The 23,868-nt window shown below is 41.6% G+C and overlaps 1 protein-coding gene across 6 annotated transcripts in view; it reads right to left on the bottom strand.

Moving 5' to 3' along the window:
- The window catches only part of SPEF2 (sperm flagellar 2), a 188,962-nt gene that overhangs the window by 91,708 nt on the left and 73,386 nt on the right, over positions 1-23,868 (bottom strand). For all 6 annotated transcript variants that reach the window (XM_019496054.2, XM_019496055.2, XM_019496053.2 and 3 more), the window contains 6 exons: positions 19,169-19,329; positions 18,301-18,487; positions 17,726-17,897; positions 13,878-14,000; positions 12,384-12,522; positions 11,121-11,350 (listed from right to left, as the gene is read on the bottom strand). In XM_019496054.2, coding sequence (XP_019351599.2) covers positions 11,121-11,350; positions 12,384-12,522; positions 13,878-14,000; positions 17,726-17,897; positions 18,301-18,487; positions 19,169-19,329 — 1,012 coding nt within the window. The remainder of the gene's footprint in view (positions 1-11,120; positions 11,351-12,383; positions 12,523-13,877; positions 14,001-17,725; positions 17,898-18,300; positions 18,488-19,168; positions 19,330-23,868) is intronic.

A 23,868-nucleotide genomic window follows, 5' to 3' on the forward strand; every position in this document is an offset into this window, starting at 1 on the left:
GATATGTTATGGTCACTATTACAGAGTGGCTCATCAATAAATACCTCTTGAATCAGGTGCTGTGTGACACTTAAGATTAAGTCTAGACTTGCTTCTCTTCTTGTGGGTTCCAAGTTGCTTTCTTTTAGAAAGCAGTCATTTATCACATGCAGAAATTTTATTTCCACATCATGCCCTGATGAGGTATTTACCCAGTCTATGTGAGGGATCCACTATTATGCAGTAACAGGTGCTTATAAGAATCTTAACTATCTTACTATCACCACTGGTAAATTGCAATTAAAAGACCTAAGTGAACTAGCAAATATTGAAAAGCCACATCCAGTTGAGACAATGACACTCAGAGAAACAAAAAAGCATAGTTTAAGTGTTCCTTGTTAAATGAAACCTTGGGCAGAAAGCATAAAAGGCCAGTACAATCATATCATACAATTTAAGAGCTGGAAGGGACCTCGAAAGATCATCAAGTCCAACCCCCCCTGCTCTGGGCAGGAATACTGCTGAAATCAAATGATCCCAGCAAGGTGTCCATCCAGTCACCTCTTGAAGATTTCCAAGGTTGGGGACTGTACCATTACCTTGGGAAGTCTATTACAGATTCTGGTCACCCTTACCGTAAAGAAGTTCTCTCTCACACCTAACCTGAAACCATCCTCTAACAGTTTATGGCCATTGCTCCTTGTCCTCCCCTGGGTCAACCTACTGAAAAGTTTTTCTCCCAGCTCCCAATATTCATCCCTTACATACTTATAGATGGCCACCAAGTCCTCCTCAGTCTTCTCTTCCCCAGGCTGAACAGTCCTAGATCCCTTAGTATTTTCTCATAAGGTTTATCCTCCAGGCCCGTAATTATTCTTGTGGCCCTTTTCTGGACCCTTTCAAGATTCTCCACATCTTTTTGAAGTGCGGTGCCCAGAACTGGACCCAGTACTCCAGCTGGGGTCTCACCAGTGCTGAGTAGTGAGGACATATTACTTCCTTAGCCCTGGTCATGATGCATCAGCCAATGCCTCCCTGTAGGGCTGTGTGAAATTTCGCTGGGTGTTTCATTTCAAAGCTGTTTCAATGCATTTCAAGCTCAAAACAGCAAAATTGAAATGAAACAAAGGGCTTTGAAACAGCTTCAAAACAAAACGAGGGCACTTGAAACGACACCCCTCAAAAGTTTCTAAACGTTTTGAAGCTGGGCTTACTTGGCTTCAGCGCTGGCCAGGGCTAGCAGCGGCAACCTGTCATCCTGTGCACAGAGCCGGGGGCCCATGCCCCCTGGGAATAGTCTCTAGCACAGTCCCGCAGCCCTCCCAGGGGTGCGGGCGCCTGGATGTGTGTGTGGGATGACAGCATGCTTTTGCTACCAGATGTGGCCAGCGGCAGCAGCAGTTTTCCTGGCACTTGGCATGGGCTGTGCCCAGCACGGGTTCCAGCTGGCAGAGGCAGCCTCCTGTCATCTGATGCACAGCCGCACGGCCCTCCCAGGGGTGCAGGCCCCCAAATCTGCCTGCCAGATGAGAGGAGGCTGCTACTGCTGCTGCTTGGGACCGGCGTTGGGCACAGTCCACACCCAGCACCAGGAAGATTGCTGCTGCCACTACCCCCAGGCAGCAACGGCAGCCTCCTGTCATCTGGTGCACAGATCCAGGAGCCCACATCCCCAGGAGGGCTTCAGGACTGTGCCGGACTCCTCCCAGGAGTGCGGGGCCCCAGATCTTTGTGCCAGATGACAGGAAGCTGCCGCTGCCAGCAAGTGTCACAAGTTTTGCTTTGAACAGTTTGAGGTGCACTTTCCAAGAAACCTCTGCACCTATCTCCTTGAAACTTGGCAGTCTTCATGCCCTCAGAATGGTCTACCATTCCGGCAATTTTCATCTGAATCAGGCAAGAAATGACACAGTTTTAGGCATTTTCATGATTCCCTATAATAGTCTATGTGGGCAAAATGTCAAAACATGTCAAAACAGCTAAACAGTTTCAATGAAACAAAATGGAACCGTGCTTTGAAATGAAATGATGAAATAAAACACTGTCCCTTCGAAATGGCATAATGGAAGTTGAAGCAAAATGGTGCTGTTCCTCACAGCCCTACCTCCCAGGATGCTATTAGCTCTGACTACAGCATCGCACTGGCAGTTTATGTTCATCCTGTGATCAGTCATAACCCCAAGGTCCCTTTCAGCCATCATGATGGCCAAGACTTCTCCTCCTAACTTATATTCATGTTGCTGGTTACTTCTCCCTAGATGAAGCACTTTGCATTTATCCTTATTGAACTGCATCCGGTTCTGTTCCACCCACCTTTCCAGTTTGTCCAGGTCCACTTGGATCTACATCCTATCCCCTAGCATGACTGCTTTTCCTCATAACTTAGCATCATCCGCAAACTCGGCCAGCATGCTTTCCACATTGTCATCCAAATCGTTGATAAAGATGCTGAACAGCCTGGAGCCCAGAACCAGTTGTTTTTTTTTTTTACAAGCCTGGTTTTTCTCTATCAGTCAGAGTGGTCAATTATTTGTCTTCGGAGAGAATCAAGAGTGAAGTACACAACAAAGCTGTTTATGATGCAAATGTCTCTATTGTATCCACTTGTTATTTCTTGCTTAAGAATATATGCCTAGGGAAAAAAAGGGATTATCTTTTATAATGTTATGTTTCATTCATGTTTAACAAAATGGGACCCTTGCCATGTTGGAACCCAGAAGGCACTACCATACTATAAACTCAACTATTTTATTTGTTGCTAATAAAGATGTAAACTGGGATCCTTGGTTTTGATCTCAATAGTTTCTAATGATGAGTATGGGTACACAAGGACTGCAAATCACAATTGTGGCTTGTGCTAATAAAGTTCTCTGCTTTATAAATATCACCATAACTGGATTAGACAATACTGCAGACCATATATTGGGACAGCTAATATTAGCTGATTATTTGATACAGCATGAACTGAAAGGATGCAACAAGGAGATGGTGAGACAGTGCTTTGAGACTTTCACCATAAATGGACTGAATAAAATGAATTCACCTTCCTTTGGTGTGAAAAGATGGGACTAAAGTTGGTATACAGATCATCTCCATGTTCCTGTATGCATAACCCACTGATGTTCTTTTGGATTTACCCACACTGTTCATACTTGGTGACTTCATCAGATATATGGATGACAATTCTTCTGTGTCAGCATGGGATTCTCCCAAGTCAGTTCAGGTACTCATGAGGATCATGGCTGGCCACAGTCTCAAGTATCTGGATAAGGATTAGAGGCAGAATAATTGATATATTCCTCATGTCATGGAGGCCGTTCCCTTCTGAGAATGAAGTTGCAGCACATCTTGTTTATATGGAAACAGTTTTGATTATCTGCCCTGGAAGATTGATAGAAGATTGTTCCTTCAATTCTGTCATTCTCTTCAGAGTAGTTTTTAAAGCTCTCCAGCTATGGCTGTGCAAGAAGCCATTTTGCTTCCTATGTAGCATCCACAAAATACCATTTCACAGATTTTTTTTTTCCAGATGATGGATTACAGATCTGCTCCCTGAATACACTCGCTTTGCACTACACACTGACTCCAATCAGAGGCTGACATAGTCTGTGTTGTGAGAAGACTCTTCCTTAATTTATGGAGCTGGATTTTGCTGCTATAAACATAGGATAATTGTTTGGGGGACAAATACTGTATTACCTGTACTTGAGTTTCAGTCAGTGGCACTCTATTACAATAGATATGGGGGAATCTTTGAGATGCCTGGGCTCTGCCTTGCCCTTGAGAAGTTCTGAGTAAAGTCTTAATATAGACTGTCAGTTGCAGTCTTAACATCAGGCTGTTGGTTTCACTTAAAGACCTACTGATAAGCTCTTTGTTTAAGATAGCAAAAAGTTAATATCCATTATCTGGTAACTATTGTTCTGCCACCTAATCTTCTCCTTGTGCTTCAAGTTATCTTGATAGCTCAGATTTCCTTGATTTTTGTCAACTGAGATCAACAGGGGTACAGGATAGAAACTGTGTCGACTGTGTTGGTTGAAAATGAAGGCTAAGTGCATATACCAGTATTGTCAAATAAATTCACTACTTTCCATGTCACAAACTATGGCACATTGTTATGGATCTCATCTGTGGGTCAGGAAAGAGTGGGTAGGATTGTCCTTGATCCCTTTTCTCAGACTTTACAAAGGGAAAAGTTTGACCCAGATGGTACAGTAGAGTGCTTTTCCAAGCGTCTGATTTAAACTGAACCATGGATGATACTGAACAAGCTGAAACTTAATACTGATATACAGAGGGATGGAGAAAGTAACTGGAAGACATGGTGAGGAGTGTATTGCTCATGTATTTGAGATTATCCAATCTCCCACTTTTCACGGATATTTGCAACTTGAACATTTGGTTGGATTCTTAATGACTGCAGGATGACTACATTTCAGCAAGAACCAGGACTGTTTTCTTCTATTTAAAGCTCTGACTAGACAATTAAGACCATTATGTGGATGTGGATCTTAGTCACATGATTCATGCCTTTATCACCTAAAGGCTAGTTACTATAATGTGCTCTTGGCACTATGTATTCAAGCCATTTTATGTTGACAGAGATTCAGAAGGCAGTAGCCCAATTTTTGTGAGAAGAATATCTTGAAGAATATTACACCAGTGCCATAGTTACTGCACGGTACAGGTGTGAATGTGTAGATGTGTCTGTACTGAACAATCATTTTTGGTTAGTACGCAGTAACCTAAGTTACTGCACAGTAATGGTGCAAGTGTAGATACACCTGCTGGTGATATTAAATTAATACCAATAGTCAGATATTCTGAATCACACAATGTTACATGCACAATACTATATTTGCTAATACTCAGATGACCCTGAATATAAGATGACCCCCAATAATTAGATTCCATATTTGGACAATTCATAAATTTGTTATAATTTTCCAGGTATAGAATCAAATTATCAGAGGTTTGCCTTTAATTGGCCTTCTCCCACTGCTGCAGCAAGGAAAATAAATCTGGGGAGTCAGCTAGCTCCCTTGCCTTCTGGCCCACCCACCTTCTTGCAGCCCCTTTCCCCCATACTTCTTACTATCAGACACTGTTCTTCCTGAGCACTTGGAAATAAGAAGCAAATTTGAAAACCCCGACCTTGAAATAAACATAACATACCATATAGGCAAATCTCTATAGGTACCTGTATATTTACTTCATCTAAAAATTGATGCATTTCACCTTTTTTTCTTTAAACTGCTGCACATTTTAGCACAGGATCTTTGTAAACACACTTTTAAGCAGTGTACCTTCTTATACATAATACAAACTGCATGATACTAGTTTAAAGCCAAATGGCTCATGATTTACCATATAGTTTTTTAAGCTGAGCCCCAGCAGGATCAACAGCATTTAAAACCGTGGTGACCCCACAACTCAGCACTGCTCAGTATGCATATGTATTCCAGATCCCCACCCCACACATATAGAATTCATGTACTAATTAGCCCCCATTTCTGATTGAAACTGGGTGTTGTCTTGAATTCTGGGATCCTCCAAAAATGTATATGCAGATGAGGTGTAGGACTACCTGGTCCGGTTCCACCTCATGGAGGGTGCGACCACACAAATCGTATGCAACAAGCTGGGGGGGAGGCGGGGGGAGGAGGTGCGACAAACGGATTCTAGGTGAACTGTTTGCGGCCCAATTTGGTGATGTTTGCAAGACACTTAAAGTTCAGTGATCCAGGCTAGTGATCCAGGCTGACTTGGATAAGCTTAGTAAGTGGGCAGACACAAACCTGATGATGTTCAATACCGATAAACGCAAGGTATACCACCTCAGGGAAAAAAAACCCACAGCATACTTATAGGCTTGGCAGTGCTACACTTGCTAGCATCACTGCTGAAAAAGATTTGGCGGGTCATGATTGACCACAAGATGAACATGAGCCACCAATGTGATGTCGCAGCTGGCAAAGCAAACAAAACCCTGGCTTGCATCTATAGATGTTTCTCAAGTAAATCTCAGGATGTCATCCTCCCACTGTACTCAGCCTTGGCGAGGCTGCAGCTGGAGTACTGCATCCAATTCTGGGCCCCACAATTCGTGAAGGATGTCAAGAAGCTTGAGAGAGTCCAGAGGAGAGCCATGCACATTATCAGAGGGCAAGAGAATAGGCCCTATGAAGAAAGGCTGAGAGCCATGGGAATCTTCAGTCTGGAAAAGCACAGGCTCAGGGGGAACCTGGTGGCTGCCTATAAGTACACAAGGGGTGTTCATCAGCATCTGGGAGAACATCTGTTCACCAGAGCGCCCCAAGGAAAAACAAGGACCAACGGTCATAAACTCTTACAAGACCATTTTAGGCTGGACATAAGAAATTTATTTTTTTACTGTCTGAGCCCCCAAGACCTGGAATAGACTCCCTCCAGATGTGGTGCAGGCATCTACTCTGGACTTATTCAAGAAACGCTTGGATGCTTATCTAGCTGGGGTTCTTTGACCCTAGCTGACTTCCTGCTCCTGAGTCAGAGGGCTGGACTCAATGATCTTCAAAGTCCCTTCCAGCCCTAACGTCTATGAAATCTATGAAATCATGAAGAAACAGGAATCACTAGACATGCAAAAGAAAGGTGTAGCTCAGCTGTGGGAGTGAAGAAGCTGAAATGTATTCAATGTGGTGGCTCACCATGACTGTAAAAAGAGTTGGTGCTTAAGGGGATGGCGCAATAGGTACTATCCACACATCTTATTCAGATAGGTTGTACTAACCTATCCTTGTGATAGGCTCCCAGGTATCTAGCAGGAGAACTAACATCTCCTCAACCTTGAGTGACTCAAGTGTTAAAGGTAGAGGCCTGTCTTTCTTGCAATGCTGGCAAGCTGACCCTGCAACAGTCTACAAATGACTCCAAATGTGAGGATCTCAGCTACACAATTTATGGTGATGGGGGATTGGTTTTGGGTGTTTCCTCTAGCTTGCTTCTTCAGCATTTTGACTAAGGACAAGCAAGACTGAGGGGCAGCTGAACTACAAGGCCTCCAGGCTTTGGGCTTGCCACGTGGGATGCTTGCCATGGATTTTGGAGCATCTAAAGTCCAGACTGATGAGTCTGGGAGGTACGATATTTGCCTGTGCTAGTGTCACACAGACTTGAATGATTGGGCTCTTCTCAGTTGAAATTTGGAATTTAACTCAGAACTTATTTGGCCCGGGAAGAAAAATTTTACTAAAAAAAAATAATCAGTATGTTTGTCCAATGTGGGCCATGTGTTTTAAAGTCATGTTCGGTGTTGGCTGCATTTAAGCAACTTCATAGTTGATTTCCATTAGTGAGTACATGCTGCTCTTGGCAGCAGTTTAATGATAGCCAATGTATTTAATGAGGTTTCCTTGTCTGTGAAAGTAACATGAGAGGCTTTTTCCCCCCCATGCTGATTGGAAAAAACATTTTGTATAATTTGTGTAAATATGGTACTAGCTATACATTTAATTTCTACACAACAGTTTGGAATGATTAGATGTGCTCACATACCTCCACACACCCACGTTATAGAGAGAATGATATGTATCTCTTTAAAGGAAAACTGTAAACATGTTTCTCAGCCAAAGAGAGTTCAAAAGGTAAGTTCAAAAGTATTTTCAATTTCTATGTAAACATACAGTGAAAGGCGTTTCAACAAAAGGGACCAAATTCAATCTTAGTGGCCCACAAAGGGCTTCAACCAAGTTATATTAAGGGAATTTGATCCTAATGTTAAATTACACATCCTATTTCAAAACCTCCTACTGTTAACAATGATTTGCTAAAAAATTATATAATCTGTGACACTAGCAGAAATAAATCTGTCAGATATTTTTAGTTATTTAGTTCTTTTCTATCTTGCATCAATACTGGTTTAACTAATCAGCAGGAATCCGGGTTTTCCACTTGTCAAGAAAAAATGTAGATTTTCTCCTTTAGAGAAGAAAAATGTGGATATTCTCCTTGAAGTTTCCCCTTGCAAGCTGGCAGTGTTCCAGCCTGCAAGGGACTGCTTGGGCCTAGGGGGAACAGAAAGAGGCTGATTGAACACAGGGGGCACCATGTGCATGTGTGTGTATATACACATGCGCATGGCTTGGAATAGAGCCCCAGGCAGCGTGATGCACAACAGCTCCCCCAAACTGCCTTCAGGTAACTCTATGGCAGAGGCATAGGTGACGCATGGGGGAAGGCCAATTGAGGCGGTGGTGGTGGCTCGCACTGAGCTGCCAGGATGAGGGAGGGAGTGAGGCAGGGTCGGTGGCTGGGGCTGGGGGCTCTGGCAGCTAGGACACTGCACAGAGCCTGGGGCTTGAATGCACAGCCATGGGGCCCAGCTAGGGAGCAGGATGAAGCCATGGGCAGCTTATCTGGGAGAAGGGGAGAAGGGGTTAACGAGGCGGCCAGCTCCCTGCTCCTTTGCACTCCCAGGGAGGGGTTGGGTGCCATAGAGGATGTGTTGGGGATGCATAGGGGGGCATGTGACCCCCAGATTTGTATGCCAACAGCAGGGCATAGAGCTGCAGCCTGTCCGGATTGGCATCAGCTGCCTCCATGACACAGGACCCTGCGTGGGAGGGCGGAGCAGGGCAGGAAGACTCATTGCTACTGCTGCCGTCGGCACTGCTAGGACCTCCAAGCCAGCTGCACCACCAGGGGGTAACACTGCATTCTCCCCACCTCCCCTTGGTCCGTTACTCCTTGCGCTGCTGGCAGCACAGTGTTACTCTGTGGTGATGCGACTGGCACAGGGGTCCTGGTGGTGCTGACAGGTGGCAGCAGCAGCAGCAACAGCAATGCATCTTGCTGTTCTGCTCCACCCTTCTGCACCAGGTCCTGCCCACTGGGTGGACACAGCTGCCCAGTGTCAGTCCAGCCAGTCTGCAGCCCTGTGCCCCACTGTGGGTGCATAAATTTGGGGGACATATGCCCCCAGATGCCCCCCTGATGCATTACTCACGGCACCGCCTATGGCTGGGAACCCCCTGCCCCACACCCCCCCACCATACCACACACTGTGGGGCTGGAGCCTGGGGGTGGGGGACAGTTGGTTGGGAATGAGGGGACCAGCAGGGCTGGGTTGGATGGGAGGCTGCAGGTTGGGAGTGAGAGGCACTGGTGGGGACTGGGGGCTGTGCATCAGGAGCAAGAGGCAACAGCAGGGCTGTGGCTTGGGAGTGCGGGGCACCAGCATATCGGGGCTGCTCAGCACCACAAAGCAGGGGGGGAACAGCTACAATTGGACCCACGTCCTGGTGAGCGAAGGACACAGGGAGAGCTCTGATTTTCTATGATAAAAAACCAAAATAAAATGCCAAAATATATAGATATTTATAATTTATTTTATTATAATGATTGAGGCACTGGTAGGCTTCCAAATTGCTTTAAAATGATAAATATATCAATAAAACATTGCGTACAACTGTTATATATACAGTGCTATTTCATTTTAGTAGCAGAAAAATGTAGATTTTGGGGTTTTTATTCAGAATTTTGGATTTTGAAACAGAGAAAATCAAGATCCCTGCTAATTCAAATTGAAAAATATATATATAAAAATGCCTAATTCATAAAACACTTAAGTAGCTTTATATCATTCTTGAACCAGAACTAAATTAGCCTGGAAGCTTGATCATCATCTTGAATCTAGGATTCTTTTACTTTCAGGGTGTATTTACACTTATGTATGTCTACACTGTTGAGTTAACATAGGTACCAGGTACTGCCCAGGTTTTGTTTTTAATTACCCAGGTATTATTATTAACCTCTTGAATTTCCACAGACAAAAAACTGACTCAGATTTTGTGGTCTAAACAGGAAAATTGGTTTGGCTGGGATATAGATTAGAGCCCAAGTTCTACTTTAACCTGAGTTATGAAGTACCCACTTACTGTAAGGGCATGTCTAAGTGAAAGAACCCCCCCCAAAATCTACTACAGGATTACCGACTGCATGAAGTTGTTGGTTGGCTCCAATATCAAGTTTCCTGTGGCATAAACTATAATTGCATCTGCTAATTCAGACAGAATTGAGCAAAATTCTCATCTCCAAGCAGTGCAAGATGAAAATAAAAAAAGAAATGAAAAGATAGACCACATTTACTCACATACCACATGCACCTTTCATTCCCAAAATTATCCAACCCAAATTGCAGTATGTTTTCAGCATAAAGTCAATTTATGTGCTGGAATGGAAGCATGGGGATGCTGCTGGGGATTGGTTCCCTCCTGGCCACATGGAGGAGGGGCATAGTTTATTCCTGTGCAGCATTCACTCTCTCCTTGCTGCTCAGCCAAAAGCTAGAGGTTTAAACCTGTCACAGTCAGTGGTGAATTGAAAGCAGCTTTTGGCTGAATAGCTGATCCAAAAGCTGTGACAGGGTTAAACTTCTAGGTTGTGGCTAAGCAGCAAGGGGAGGACAAGTGATGCTGCCAAATGGACTTTACCCCTGCTGCATGGGGCCAGGATTAGGCCATAACTCTGGAAAAACCATTTTTCTTCATTCTGCCTTCCTAAAACAAAGTGCATGTTCTTTGGGGTCATGTGGTATATGAGAAACTATGTTATCTGACTAAACATTTGGAAACTGCATGAACTGGCTGTTGGCAGTGTTCAACCCAGAGGTTGGTTGCAATACCTTTTGGCAAGAGTACTAGTTGCCTAAATTATACTATTTTTAATAGCATGGTACTCATCAGCACTGAGTTGAGAACCATAAGGTTCTTAAAAACTTGTAGCTGGAAACAATTCTTGTCTCGTGAATTTTCAGAATTTCATTAAGGATGGGTACTACATAAAAGCATATATAACACCCAGATAGATAAAAAAGAGTGAATAAAAGTTGCCATGAGTTGTTACAAGGATATTAAATGTAAGATCCCAGATTCAAAGCTTTAACAGTTTACTTGCACTTAAACATTTCACATTGTCAGGAAAATGAATGAATAGCATTATGACTGCTCTCTGCAACAACAAATATATCTTTACTTACTGGTACAAATTTGTGTAAATAATGTTATTGCAAAGAGGAAAAATGGCTTAGTAGTATCTAACAGTTGAATCTTGATTAGGTAACTAATACACATTATGAACATAAGAATATTTTTCCCTACCTTTAGGTGCCAGCTGCAGAAACTGCTTGTGGAGCATGCTAAGCTGTGAAGTAGTTAGAGCACTATTTGCAGATGTCTCTGCAGGTGGAGGGTGTGGTTGAGGGACAGGATCTGGAATTACTTTTACTTCACTGCTAATAAAGAAGTCTGTTTCCTCTAAAACCATTTCAAATTGGATTTTGGTAGAACTTTCGATGTGGTGGCGTGCAACCTCAGTTAATTTTTCAACACTGTAAAATCGAAGTATAGAAATTAGGACATTAAAAATATTAAGTGGTAGTGACTTAGGGTAAGGTTTGGAGATCATTCATCACTTGCAGGTTTTCTTAACAAAGCACACATCCTCTATGTGGATCAAGGAAAAGGAATGAACAGGAAGCCTGTTCCCAGTCCGTACTGTACCTACTATAACCTGCTTCTCTACTAGCAGCATGACACCATTTGTCACTGCTTTGTGGGCTCCACGTAAAGGGGAATCTCATCTATAGAGGGGGCTTGATGGAAAGATGACACAGCCATAGCCAAAACATGCTGGGTGATGTCTGCTTGTCTGAACACACCATCTACCCACTATTTGCTCATCTTTTCTCCCTGTTCTCTCCGCTACCATACACTCCTGGATTTATACAGCACTTCCCACAGGAAAAGAACAATATTGGTGTTTTGACATATGAACTCTGATTATAGGTGGGAAAATATGACCAATACACAGAAGATCCCCTCTTCATAATTAAAGGGGGTAACAAATATACCCATATTTGTCCAAATCTATTTCCTCCTTAGACAGCGCAGACTAGTTGTACCAGAAAGGATACCTTTTTCTTTTGTGATCTTTAAAATATCTCCTGATAATTGCTACACACACAGTGGCAGAAACGCTAGGCGGAGAATTCTGATTGGGAAAAACATAGTAAAATGACCCCAAAATTTCAAAGTACAACTGCTCTGATACTGCTTCCTGGGAATAAATTACAGCTCTCTACCAGGATTCCTAAGTCTGCTAATTCTGTTTTTTAAGAAAAGAGTAAGATTACTTGTGTAAGACTTCCATGGACTAATTTTCCAAGACATGCAGCACTACTGGAATCATCAAGTGTTAGTTAAGTCATAGGATCTATATTAGCAAATTAAAGAAAAATTTAAACTCATTTTTAAAAGTTACTCGTGCTTGCCTTATCTGAACAATTATCTTCCTCAGCTTTATTATAGTTTTTGTTTTTTAAAGGGGGCACAAGTTCCACTTAAAAATTAGGCATATATTACCTGGACATCTCTGCTAGAAACCTGGCTCCAAGCCACTTTTCCATGTCTTTGTAAGTTTCTTCTGCTTTTCTTACTAGCTCTTCAACAAATGCTATTGCTTTTATTTTTATCAGCTCTAGTCGAGATTTGGCAGCTTCCTCTGTTTAAACAGTTATTTCAGAATTACTAATATTTATACAATCCAAAGCTATTTTTCAAACTTAGGCACTTAGAAGTTAAGCACCTACACCTGATCTCGTGTATAAAAAATACCTATTTGGGTTTCTCAGATTCTTGTATTCTCTTATATTTTTCAATTTTTACTCAATTGTAGAATTTTACAAAATGCATCCACGGTACAGATCAGAATATGAGGTTAAAGAAATGTTAACCAAGTTGATGTATAGACAGGAGATGACTTAGTCTTAAAAAATAATAATATGCACCAAGACTCATATAATGCCCTCTCACAAGTGTTAAGCATAATGATAAATGTATATAAGAAGAACATTGTGAATTATTTTAAAACATTTTCCTTGGACCTCAAACACAAGATCATACAGAAGTTAGGCTGGAAGGAACTGCAAGAGATCATCTAGTCCAACCAAGGAATTGTACCTGTGACCTTGGTATAGCACCACACTTTAACCAACTGAGCTAAACAACCACTGTTTGAAAGGGGAAGTTCATTATTTAATCTCTAAATCATATGAAATTACAATCTGGCAAAGAAAACCTATTTGTTCTCAGGAGGACAGGACTCACAAAAGAAAATGTATGCCATATGTAAGATGTCTTCATTGTTCTGTTCCTGACATCCCACTGAAGTCAATGTAAGTCTTGACACTGACTCCAGTAAGCATTGGAAAAGGCCCCATAAGCACAACTGTCTTATATCCACAAAGTTGTACTTATAACAATTTCCACTTTGTGAAAATGGGCAGTTTAGTGGGGACTGAGAAAATATTTCAACTCTGCTTTGATTTATATTTAAGTTTGTTTTCACTGAGAGAGTGAAGGATGGAGGCAATACACAGGATCCTGCGAATACAGAATTATCAATATCTTGAAGATGGGTACAGAGTGGGAAAAAGAGAAATAAATTGGGGTAACGCATATTGAACAGATAAGGGTATGAAAAGGCTTTGAAGAAAAAGGCAAAATCAAAGATGGTAAACTCAACTTTTTTAGAACTTAATTTTATATACTATAATTTAAAAACTATGTTTGCTAACAATAACTTCAATAGTTAAGATAGAAACTCTTACAATTACAGTCCTTATTTTTTTCTTGCATATAACTTTCCAAAGCATTCCCCTCTTGGGCTGAAATTTACTTCAGAAATCTATACACAAAGGTGAACTTATCTGGAAAATGTGAAGCAAATCCCTTTAAGATACTCTCTGAGACATACGAAAAAGCAAAAATACACATTTCTTGTTCAAATACCACAAAATATATACTAGTAAATGAGGATCCACTCCTACAATGTAGCTAAATGAAATGGCTATATACCTTCAAGTTCAAGGGCTCTAAAATATTCCCGCCTCATTTTATGCTGCAATTCTTGCTTCTTTAATTCTTCTGGTGTTAATGGAACAGGAGTGGCTTCAACCACAGGTGCTGGAGAAGGTGCTCCTACAAGAAATAGAACCGTTTTATCAAAAAATAAAATGTTAGGACGTGTACACAGCACGGTACAATTTGATTTACAGAAAATAGATCCTTTCACGTTAACTTGATAGTTTTTATGAGATGAAAAGTTCGCTTGATAACATAGCATACTTAGATTTTGGTCAGGAATTTGACTTACAACTATATAACATCCTGCATCAGCAGATGCATGACCAATAGGTCCAGGGAGGTGATACTTCCCCTCTATAGGGCGTTGGTCAGACCGCAGTTGGAGTACTGCGTGCAATTCTGGGTGCCACACTTCAAGAAGGATGCGGATAACCTGGAGAAGGTCCAGAGAAGGGCAACTCGTATGGTCAAGGGCCTGCAGACCAAGCCCTACGAGGAGAGACTAGAGAAACTGGATCTTTTCAGCCTCCGCAAGAGAAGGTTGAGAGGCGACCTTGTGGCTGCCCATAAGTTCATCACGGGGGCACAGAAGGGAATTGGTATTTATTCACCAAGGCACCCCCGGGGGTTACAAGAAACAATGGCCACAAGCTAGCAGAGAGCAGATTTAGATTGGACATTAGGAAGAACTTCTTCACAGTTCGAGTGGCCAAGTTCTGGAACGGGCTCCCAAGGGAGGTGGTGCTCTCCCCTACCCTGGGGGTCTTCAAGGGGAGGTTAGATGAGTATCTAGCTGGGGTCATCTAGACCCAGCACTCTTTCCTGCCTATGCAGGGGGTCGGACTCGATGATCTATTGAGGTCCCTTCCGACCCTAACATCTATGAATCCTGATTAAAAAAATGAATCATATTCAAAATCAGTTTAGCATGTATTAAATGAATAATATTAAATGAATAAAAAACAAGAAAATAATAGAGCTCAAAATGTAATTCTCAGTGGGGAATCACCCTCACACGGACAAGATTTTATGGGGGTGCTATCTGGTCAAAATGGTCCCTTCTGACTTCAAAATCTAGTAATCTATAACGAACTGCAAAAACACACAGTACCCCTGCATGGCAAATTTCTATCTTTTACAATTAATGTACAGCTCAGGTCCGTTCATAGGTCTGCCACAGACCACCTGTGTGACGTTGGGCAAACCTCTTGGGACTAGATACAGTTTGATTTCTACAATGTTTAGATTTAGGTGTATCAGCCTGGGAAAGCAACCTAATTTAACCATGTTTTGGTACCCAAGATGTCTATACAGTCAATGGGGAGACTTGGGTGCCTTCAAAGGACAAAGAGAGGTAGTTGGTTATGTTATTCTGAAGACAGGCAGAAGGCAACATCTGATGAAGTACGCCTCATGCTTACAAAAACTTATGCTATACACCTCTGATTTAGGGCAGAGCTGCAATCTACTGCCCTCACACCCCTGCAATGCATGCAGTTTCCTTGGGCAGGAGTGTGCAGGGAGTGAATTGTGGCTCTGCCCTGGCCTGGCCCCACACTGTCACTGGCCTGAAATCCTGGGGTGTCCATAGAGCTGCACTGGCCATGCACATGGCCAGACAGATGAGATGTGACCATGGCCAGGCAGGGAGGTGCATTCAGGGCCAGGTCTGGGATCTTGTGGCAGTGACAGTGCAGGACCAGGGCCAGGGCAGAGCTGCAATCTGTGCCCTGCACACCCCTGTCCATGGTACCACTGCCCACTGCAGGAGTGTGCAAGCAGCAGATTGTGGTTCTACCCTGGCCCTGGCCCCCCGCTGTTACCACCCCATGCCTCCACCCCATGGTCCCAGCCTCACTTGCCTTTCCCACTCCCAAATACTGCTCCCTACACACCTGCAGCTCCATCCCACATATGGAGTTTTGGTGAGCTGTTGCATAATGGGGTGATGGATGCTGATCTGGCCCGCAACAGCTCAGCAAAATTCCCAGTGTGGCATGCAAATTGCCCACCACTGTTCTAGTCCCTGCTGCCAGATCATTTCTATTTTTTAACCTATGACTATCTAAGATAAAATGTGTAAAGAATTCTAGAAGCAAGCAAGAAGGAACATGCCTCTAACTTTGAACTTAGGGGATTCACTTCGGAAAGTCAATCTCAATCTCTCCCCTCAAACTCTTTATACAATGGTGGTCAAGTGGGAGATAGGTATCTAGAGGTGCATCTACACATGCCATTAAGGCAATGTGATAAACTGCAGCACAGTTTGCGTCAGAGTTTATCATGACACACATAAATATTTAAACTGCTGTGGTTCAGGGTGCACGTGCAGATGCTGTACCCAGGACTGCAGCAGTCTGAGCCAGGGCAGAGTAGCCCTGGGCTGGGAGAGGGCCTGGGGGGTGGCACTGGGCAGTGCCAGGGTTGGCTGGGGCACAAGAGTGCCCCATTATATGAAGCTCCATTATATGAGTCCACTACAGCAAATTAGTCTACTGCACAGTTAACTGCATGTGTAGATGCACCCTAGGGCTGCACCCACACGAGCACAGATGTTTGTTTCCCTAGGGACAAGAAGCAGTGGTACACTTTGTGCCACTGCTACTTGTCCTTGGGGAATGACTGTGGAACGCACCCTCTGGTGCAAGACAGGTTACCCTGAATAGGGTAGAGGAGGATGGGGCCAGCAACTGTGCTGGCTCCAGAAGCTTTACCTGGGGTCCTGGGCGCCTTGGGGAGCTGCAGCCATGGTGCTCCTGCAGCTGGAAGCATGGCCAGCAGCTGGACCATGGCTCTGGCAGGCCAAGCTCCAGTTTTGGACAGCATGTGCTGCCACCATGTGTGCTACTCCGCTTTCTTGCATGGGTTCTTTTTGACCCTGGGATCTCCCAGGGTCAAAAAACTCCATGCGCTGCAAGGCAGCAGCAGGGGGAATGCCTGAATGTGCAGTGTGTGGCACCACAGATGGGTCTGCAGCGCCACATATTGCATGGATGCGGTCGTCTGGATGCAACCTAGGTGATCAAACTGCACTGTTTCTGGGCAGTGCTCTAAAGCTCGTGGGTAGGCACTGAAAGGACTTTGCTTAAACTGAGGAGCTACTCAGTTGTATGGTCTATGAGGTGCCTCTCAAACCAAACTGGATCAGACCAATAATTTCATTTTTAAAACAGAGATATGGACATTTTTCTCTGCCATTTGCTTATTCAGAATTTAATTTCTGCTGGACAGGGGCTCTCATATTAGTTGTATGCACAGTGCCTATCATATGGGGCCCTGATCTTGCTTGAGATTCTTCTTAATCCTAGACTTAATTTTAATATCTTTTGTTTATATATTGCGGATAGGTATGCCATATACACAATGGATCAATAAACTCCATCCCCACTATTATAATGACTGATAAATTACACTGGAAAGTAATCTTTAGCTACTTTATAAATGTGTCAACTATTTTTATCGTGATAAGTACTTGATAAGCTTTTACCTACATCAGGAGATTAAAGTAATCAAATAATCACTTTTTTAAAAAGTTAACATATTTTGACAAAAATGTCTTTATGCATTTTTCCAAATCAATACACAGAAAAAGAATAACAGTTAGTTTTCTTGGTGGTACTTTAAGATTTATTCCTACATCTCATTTATGAGATTTATTTCAGTCAGTAGCATTCTATAGTCTTTGAGTTTCTTTGTCTCTGCATCTCAGAACATATCACGTTTTTGGACTATCACAAGGAAATACAGAAAATAATTAAACTTAGCTTTCTTTTTAATACACGTGCACTAAACTTTAACTTTTTTTGCTATTTTTTAAAAGGATCATATGCTTCAGTTACCTTTCTTTTTGGTGGGTGACTTTGGAGGTTGTTTCCTAGTATCTTTGGCATCCTTACCAGCTGCCTTCCCTCCTGTTGCCTGAGAGGATTTTTGATGTTCCCTTTCTTTTATTTCTATTTGCTGGTGTTCTTTTTCTTCCTCTGTTTCTTTTGACTGTATTTCAGCAGTTACCTTAAATTCATATTCACGAGTTTAGTGTAATATACAGGATTGATAACATACAATTAATGATTTGAAGCATCTGTCTTTCATTTCCCACTTGTGTGTATGTGTATGTGAAATAAATGAGACATTTTGATTTGTGAATTTTATAGTGAGCTGGGATGTGCATTCTGATTAGGGCAGAAAACAACTGTTAAAGCAAAAAAAAAGGAAGAAGGAGAAGGATGAATATCATTAAAAAAAAAAATGGTTTAAGAACCACAGGGAGAAGTGTAGGCTATCCAGTACCCCAGTAAGCCTAAATTCAGTGGAGGCTAAGAAGCTGAGGAACTCAGTAAAGTTACTTTAAGGTATTCACATTAGAGGATCTAACTGCTAGATAGCCTTCAAGTAAAAAAAAAGCGTGTCTTACCATATTTGATATGGCTAATACAGCAGTTTGCCATGTATCAATAATAAACTTCTCATCCATGCCAAAACTAAACGCTACATTTTCAGAAGAATTCTCATCCTTACTGCTCTTCAACTGAGTTCCTTTGCTTTTTGGTTTGGTGGTATTTATTTCAGGAGAAGGAGCTCTACGAGGAATCACAGGAATCCTTAAAAAACAGAAAAAACAAACAAAAGAAATAATTCACTGTCTTTGTCTTATAGCACATGTTTATGTGGTTCAAAAATAAATAAAAGAGCTAGGATTCTACTTGGAAAATTTGTGGTAGCTATAGAAAAGGGAGGGACTTTGTTAGTGGTCAGAAGTACATGGGTTGTGAACATATATTTTATTATAAATAGTATTACAGCATTTTAAAATATATTTGATGTTATGATCTTACCTTGAATACTGAATTGTGTTCTGGGACCTCTCAAGGTTGCTTTAATTTAGGCTTAAGTATCCACAACCTAGGGGCTGGAGCTGTTAAATATTAAATTTCTCACTGGTCCAGAATTGAATGTTTAATTTCTAATTGTTATTAGTTGAAGGTTTGTTGAGAAATAGTCACAATTTGAGGGAAAGAAGGAAACATTTCTATGGTAGTTTCTTTTGCATTGGGAGATGTTCACAATTTGGAATATTGAAAAATTAAAAGCAGAGATGAGAGAGTGTATTCAATATAAGTGAAACAGTTATAAAGCAAAGTTATACATGAAATGTATTACATGGCTTAATATTTAAGTGACAGATATAATCAACATGTGGTGTTTCTTATCAATCTATCTGAACAATTTACATATGCACAAAAACAACTTTTTATTTTTATAGCAAATATTGCAGTTTTTACCTCCGTGACTTGTTTTGATCTCCAGATTGCTCTACATTAACAATATCTAGTAATGGGATTCTTGTAAACTCCTGACTGGCCTCTGTTGGGATTTTTCCTTCCATTCCCCTATAATAGTCATGAAGAAGTCTCTTTGTATCTTGGAAACGGTCTACTTCAACCTTAGAGAGAAAGACAGATTTACATTTGAAACAGGACAGAACAAAGCAATTCTTGTTTTTTAAAACTCAGACTATATTGTATAAAAGTAATGCCCATTAAAATGCTTAATGGATGGTACCAAATGCAACTATTCAATCATAAATATTTGAAAATATGTAACACATTTAATGCATACTTCAAAGGATACTGAAAAAACATACTTTTAGAATTTTTCTCAATTTTAACATATAAGCCTTAAAAACAATATTTAGTTATTACATTTAAATTTAATCGACACACAACTCCTGATACATGGATTGATCTGGTGCACTGAGGTGCCCTCAAAAGTCCCTAGGGGGTTGCTCAAAACCTGTTTACTGACTGTTCGATGGAGAAGGTCAGATATGTTTTCTGTCTCGCTCTCTTTACCTGGCTGGGTGTCTCAATCATGCAAATTGTTAAGAAATGTTCGCAGAGATTTTCAGGAACAGTTTTCAGAACCCTAAATGCCTGAGACCAGAAGATCATGGCAGCTGCCATTTCCCAGGCTCAGGGGTTTTACGCATCGCCAGGGCTGGGAGATCCTAGCAGCTGCGATCTTCCAGCCACAGGGGCATGTGGGATACCCCCATGGCTGGGAGCCCCACGGCTGACAGGGCTCTCAGCTGTGGGAGCTTGCTTCTTGCCTGATCCTGAGCTTCCCCTGCACCAGCAATAATGGGATCTAATGTGTGCACAATGGGATCTAATGTGTGATCCCACAATCACACTTTCTGCCATGCAGAAAATCATGCTTTCTGCCATGCCACATGTGGCATAGCAGGAGGTGAAATTTTTGGATCACACATTAGATCCCATTGCACCTTTACCTGCATGTATAGAGAGACCCTAAAGTTCAACATAAGAACACCAGAGTCATCCAGTACATGCTAAATCTATTGTCATCAATCTTTCATTCTACCTCAGTTTCTTCAGAGTGTGCATTATAATGCTGTGATACTCTGGTTTTGTTGTGATATTTCTGGTTTAAATGTTTTCGTGTTATTATATTGCATACCTCAGGCTTCCTGACTAGTTTGTACCCTGGGAAAAAAGGGGTTACTTTGTTTGGAACTAGAGCTGTGGGGATCTGCCTAAGTGCTCTACTAGTTGGTAGCAACAAGGAGCTAATCCATCCATTTTGATAAATCAAAAGAACTCTGGCCCACTACCTGAAAAGACTCCCTGCTGTTTCTGGTGCCAGGGAAACACTTCCCAGAAGGACAGTGCAAAAAGAGTCTTGAAAAACAAGACTCAAAGACAAAATGGGGAAGAGGAGACTGAGAATGGATGGAGAATGGATGGTCTTGTTTTTGTGGCCAAGGATCTGCCTGCTGTATTGCTATTAACCAAAAAATGTTGCTTTTGCTTTAAGAAGAGCCACCTGCTTCACTGCATGCGATTTTGGTGTACCCTGCCCCTTTGAAGAGGTAAAATCCCTCACTTAAAGCTAAGCTAGAAGGTAGCACTCTGAGTGGGCCATGTACAACCAGGGAAGTTAAAGACCAAAAAGGCCAGGAATCCAAGAAGTCATGGTCTCACTCCCTTTAGACTAAAAGCTACACCTAGGTTGGCTTTGGGGGCATTTAAGAGACTGTATAAGATTGAGAATCTCAGCAAGTGGCTCTCTATGGAATCCGTGACATGGGATTGACAGAAAGGTATATATTAATCCAGGGACCAAGGGGATGAGAGGCACCGGCAGGGAGCCTATGCTTGTACTTCTGGAAGAGGACCGGGCCTTTGACAGGCTACTCATGGTAGCTAGTCATACATGCTACACACTGGTCACTGGTCAAGAATAACATATTGCATACTTCAAATACTAACTATAATGCATACTTCAAAGGATACTGAAAAAACATGCTTTTAGAATTTTTCTAAATTTTAACACACAAGACTTAAAAACAATATTAATTATTACATTTAAATTTAATTGATACACAACTTCTGATAAACACGCAAATTTATTTCTATGAAAAGAGCTACCATTCACTTTGAAATTGTAATTAAATTAAATTATAAAGTAAGTTTAGAAAGTTGTTTTGTGTCTTTAATTCAAATTATGAAAAACCATTAATAACAACATAAACAAAACTGCTAAGTGACCAAAAGCAAGATTGTTAAAGATGTATGAGTGACCACTTTTCACTGAGATCAATAGAAATAGGTAATGAAATACCTTAAAAAATATTGTCCATGTGCTTATTGTACAACTTGTTTAATGAGGAACCAGGGTGGGATTTATAAGGCTCAAAACATCTATACATTTCAGAGTGAAGCCAAGAAGCATTAGCACCTGTCATAATTTGATTTATTAAACCAGCAATGTGTTAGTCTCCAACTGACAAAACGGCATTAAATATTCATGGGAAAATGCACAAAACCACATTCACAATACAAAGGATAAAATTCTCATAGAGTAAAACAGACACTGGCTAAAGTTAAGGATTAAAATTCTTTAGTTATAGCATAGAAACAAAGAAAAAAGCATAAAGGTACTGATGTAAGTTTGTTAGGGATAGAACACCTCGCTAAAATTAATATGTAAACATTTACAAGTTGACACAGTCATATAGCCACATGAGGAACATACTATAGCAATTACCTCCTATAGAGAAATTAAAATAAGGGGAGCTTTGAAACCAGAGATTATGTCCTCATTTTGTTCTTTGTTTCTAACAAAGTTATTGAACATATCCTGTGATGTTGGCTTGCCACTTTTCGCTCTAACAGTTTTCTCCATTCTTACCAATGTAGATTGTTGCAGATAACATTTTGGGGGTAAAATTTTCAAAAGTGCCTATGTGACCAAAAGCCTAAGTTGGACTGACTGTCAGTTAGTCCCAGGCTTGTAAACGCCCCAGATGTATATGAAAATAGGACTAAGCTAAATCACACAATGGCTTCTTAGTTTGGAATAACTAAGAATGGAATTAAGACAGCATGAAAGAGCCACTGCAGTTCAAATTCATATTTTACTGGTATCTTATTTCCTATTTTTACTGCATAAACAAGTTATAGGGGTACAACTTAATAGAAAGAGGATATAACAGAAGAAGAATGTGGTTTATGGAAATTATAATACATTGTTGTTCTGCGAAAGTCAGTCAAGAAAACAGATCTAATTTTTGTTTCTTCTCTTCTTTTCCCCACTTATTTTTTGTAGATGTCAAAGTAGAAGGGGTCATTAAGAAGCACCTGAAATGTAAATCACAGTGAATTTGCAGAATACCCTGGAAAAATGTTAAAGACCTGATCCTAAATCATGGAAGTCAAAGTCTGTATCTCCATTGATTCCAAAGGCTTTGAATCAGGTCCTCCAGACCCAGAGAGAAAAGAAAAAAGATGTTTATAGTCAGTTTTAGAAGAAACCAATGACTATGTCATTGAGGATAGCAACGATGGTTATTAAGGGATGACACCTTGATCTTAGTGGTCACTCACATTGTTGCTGTGAGGCACCTAAACTTCACCTACATCTCTGGAAGGACCTGATCTGTTAGATGTGCCCACAGCATGTCTAATTTGATTTGATAGCATCAAATGAAACTCAAAAATAGTAGCTGAGCCTGTGCCCACCTTTTGTCCAGTAGCCTAGTGATAAGAGTTCTCACGAGGATGGGAGAGACCTGGGTCATAAACTCTCATCAACTTGAGGAGACTTAAACACATGAGGAGACTTACCACTTCCCAAAAAAGTGCCCTAACCACAAGTCTATAGGCTAGTCTTGTTGTGAACCCCTCCATCCCTCCCATTTAAAGTTCCTGGGTAGCAAAGTGTGTAAAATCCTTAGGCTCAAAAGAAAAACAAGCAAAAGGCAGCATGACTGTACAACTCACTGGGCTGATTTTTTTGCCCACAATGGGGAAATCTGTTTTCTGCTCCCTGCTGCCAGGATTATTTCCATTTTTTAACCAATGACTGTGTAAAGCAAAACATATAAACTTTCCTGGCAGCAGGGAGCAGACTTCAGATTTCCTCCTCCCTGAGCTACCAAGGCAAGCTTCTGTTTGTTTGTTCTCCTTCAGCCCAATTAATCTTAGCTGCCCAGTGATGGAGCTTGAATAGAAATGGTACAGCAGGGTGAGAAAGACCCCCTAAGATCAGCCTGTACTCTGGTTAATTAAGGATAGCTCTAGAATAGTGAGAGATGTGGGTTTGAATCCCTTACACTTGTAGAGGGCTTAGAACCCAGGAGCACTTTTACATGTGTTCTGGGGGTAGGGCAGCCGCACTTTAATTTGAGCGGCTCTGAGAGTCGCACTAATTAAAGCACCACTGCATCTTGTGTATCAGTGCCCCTGCACTTAAAAATGGTGCCAGGGGTGCTTGAACTAATGCTCATTTGACAAGCTTTAGAAAAAGCACCCCCAATGCCATTTTTAAGCATGGAGACTGTGATACACAAGACATAAGAGGCTGCTGAAGCATGGCAATTGCCACGCTGGAATTCTAGTGCATTGGAGCAGCCTCTGCACATGTGTACAGGCTCCCCAGGTTTCCCAGTTCTTAGGTG

The sequence above is a fragment of the Alligator mississippiensis genome, chromosome 3 (assembly GCF_030867095.1).
Source record: "Alligator mississippiensis isolate rAllMis1 chromosome 3, rAllMis1, whole genome shotgun sequence".
NCBI lineage: Eukaryota > Metazoa > Chordata > Crocodylia > Alligatoridae > Alligator > Alligator mississippiensis.